The sequence below is a fragment of the Mandrillus leucophaeus genome, unplaced genomic scaffold (genome assembly GCF_000951045.1).
Source record: "Mandrillus leucophaeus isolate KB7577 unplaced genomic scaffold, Mleu.le_1.0 Scaffold223, whole genome shotgun sequence".
Lineage (NCBI taxonomy): Eukaryota > Metazoa > Chordata > Mammalia > Primates > Cercopithecidae > Mandrillus > Mandrillus leucophaeus.
This window is the reverse complement of record NW_012102288.1, coordinates 92867-95558: the sequence shown is the minus strand read 5'-3', so window position 1 is coordinate 95558 and position 2692 is coordinate 92867. Positions and strand designations below refer to the sequence as shown.

Sequence of the window (2692 nt, the reverse complement as noted above, 5' to 3'; positions counted from 1 at the left end):
AGGAAGGAAGGAAGGAAGGAAGGAAGGAAGGAAGGAAGGAAGGAAGGAAGGAAGGAAGGAAGGAAGGAAGGGACGGACTGTGAAAGCTGATAATTCTGGAAGATTATTTTACAAGGAAAGTATAATGAATGGAGAAACAGTGCTTATAAATACCATTTAAGCGACTACTGCAATGATTATTTAATGAGGGTCTGGATCACTAACATATCAATGGGACTGAAAAGAAGACACAAGTATAGGCCATGTTGAAGAAGAAGACATTTCATACATCAGTAACTGTTATGGACTGAATGTTTGTACCTCCTCAAAATTCATATGTTGAAATCCTAACCTGTAATGTGATGGCATTAAAAGGAAGGGTCTTTGGGAGATAACTAGGTGATGGGAGTGGAGCCCTCATAAATGGCATTAGTAACATGATAAGGAGAGACATGGGTGTGCTCCCTGTCTCCGCTCTCCACCATATGAAGATAGAATGAGAAGATGGCCATCTGCAAATAAGGAAGTAGGTGTTTACCAGACATCGGATCTGCCAGCACCTAAATGTTGGACTTCCCAGCCTCCATAACTGTGAGAAATAATTCTCCTGCTGTTTAAGTCACACAGTCTATGCTATTCTGTTACAGTATCCCTAACTGAATACGACAGTAACAGGATACAAAGTCAGCTCTTAAAATCCAGGATTTTGAAGGAAAGAGTTGCACTCCTGGCATAAAGCAGGATGGACAACAAATTTGATTTTGTGACTGTTGGTGTTGGAAAGAGAGCCAAAGAAAAGAAGATAGGCGGAGAAAACCACTGAAAACAGAATCTTAGGGGAACCTTCAACTAAGAGGTCATGAAAGATGTCAGAGATGACAGAGAAAGAGCAATTGGGGAAATAACTGATTCATTAGAATAGAGAATAATGGAAACCAAGGAAATGATATCAGGAGTAGTCAGTGAAACCAAGTGCTGTGGAGAAATTAAGGGATCCAAGGACTGAGAACAGACACTGGAATAGGAAGAGAGAGTGTTTTACTGGTGCTGATTTTCAAAGATCAGAGTCAAGTCTCAGAAGTGATGACTGCTGCCATATGCCTGAAAACCCTAGAAAAAGTTCTCTCATCTTGTCATCTTTCAAGGCAAAATTCCAGATGACTTTCTGCTTTATCTTCAATGATGTATTTGATGATGTATCCCTCTAGCAAATACAAGTGTCAAAAAAAGCAAAGTAAAAGGAGTATGTGTCTCCATTTCTCACTCTTTAATATGGGATTCTAGAAGGAAGCTATCAGGCTACTTATCATCATTTGCCTCTAACAGACAAAATGACTAATGCATTTGGAGATGTTCAGATTATTTAGAAAGTCAGCCATAAAATGATAAAGAGAGGGCAGACCCCCTAAATGCTATTTAACAACCTTGTCCCCTATTCATTATATTGAACCATACTCACACAGGATTAGTATAAAGTTCTAAGTAACTTTTAGGACTTCATCAAAGGGTTTTTATTTAATCATAAAACAGTCCACAAGCTAATATTTTGTAAGAATATGAAAAATTAGTAATGATATCAAGTTAATATCACAGTATTTACCAAATAATTTTTGGTGAGGTTGAATTAGGATCTAATTAAGAAATTGTGGGTTTACATACCTGTGGTACCCATCTGGAAGACACAAAGCTAGTCACTTCTATTACAGACAAGCCAGTTTGAGAAAGTCGATTGATAAATTCAATTTTTATATCTGTAGGAACTATAACCTATGAAAACAAAAAATATTTTATAAGTAAATTATATAGGGTCTACCGAAGCACAAATAGAAAATTACTTCCTAAGTCAAAGTGAGTATTATTTGTAATTTATACATTCAAGTAGCAATTGAGAAAAGATATATAATCGTGTAACATGTGAAATCCACGTAAATCTTTACAATCTTAAATCTATTAATATTTAGACAGCATTTGAAGTAAATGATATAAAACTACCTTTTCATTCTGCAATCCATCCCTAGGCCCAACTTCTACTATTTTAACAAACTCAGGGAGTCCAGATAACTGGGATGTTTCCTGAAATGCAAAACGTAAGAACAAGAAAACATAACTTTTAGATTGCTACACTTGCTTATTTGAAAAGTTAAACAAGTGCACTTTGTTATACTCTTACCCTAGAGAATTAAAATAGTGAGAAATCAATAAAATGATATGAAAATGCACTATTTATATTACTGGCAACATGAAGTATTTTTTCCTTATAACCAAATGATATTTAGTCTAGTTATGATTAAAATTCAAAAGATTAATTTATAAAATATAATTGAAGAATAATTGATTTACTCAGGACCTAAAGAGCAAATCTGTTGGGTGAGTCTGTGTATGACGATAAACTAACTACTGTTAGAGTTCATTTAAAAATTACATCTTGGCCAGGCACGGTGGCTCATGCCTGTAATCCCAGCACATTGGGAGACTGAGGTGGGCAGATCATGAGGTCAGGAGTTTGAGACCAGCCTGGCCAACATAGTGTAACCCTGTCTCTACTAAAAATACAATAAATTAACTGGGGAAGGTGGCAGGCACCTATAATCCCAGCTATTTGGGAGACTGAGGCAGAAGAGTCACTTGAACCCAGGAGGCAGAGGTTGCAGTGAACTGAAGGTTGCGCCATTGCACTCTAGCCCAGGCAACAGTGCGAAACTCCGTCTCAAAA

The 2692-nt window shown here is 36.7% G+C and overlaps 1 protein-coding gene across 4 annotated transcripts in view; it reads right to left on the bottom strand.

The window, feature by feature from the left end:
* The window catches only part of HMGCLL1 (3-hydroxymethyl-3-methylglutaryl-CoA lyase-like 1), a 169689-nt gene that overhangs the window by 134091 nt on the left and 32906 nt on the right, over window positions 1-2692 (bottom strand). For all 4 annotated transcript variants that reach the window (XM_011981275.1, XM_011981276.1, XM_011981277.1 and 1 more), the window contains 2 exons: window positions 1972-2052; window positions 1639-1746 (listed from right to left, as the gene is read on the bottom strand). In XM_011981275.1, the coding sequence (XP_011836665.1) occupies window positions 1639-1746; window positions 1972-2052 (189 nt within the window). The remainder of the gene's footprint in view (window positions 1-1638; window positions 1747-1971; window positions 2053-2692) is intronic.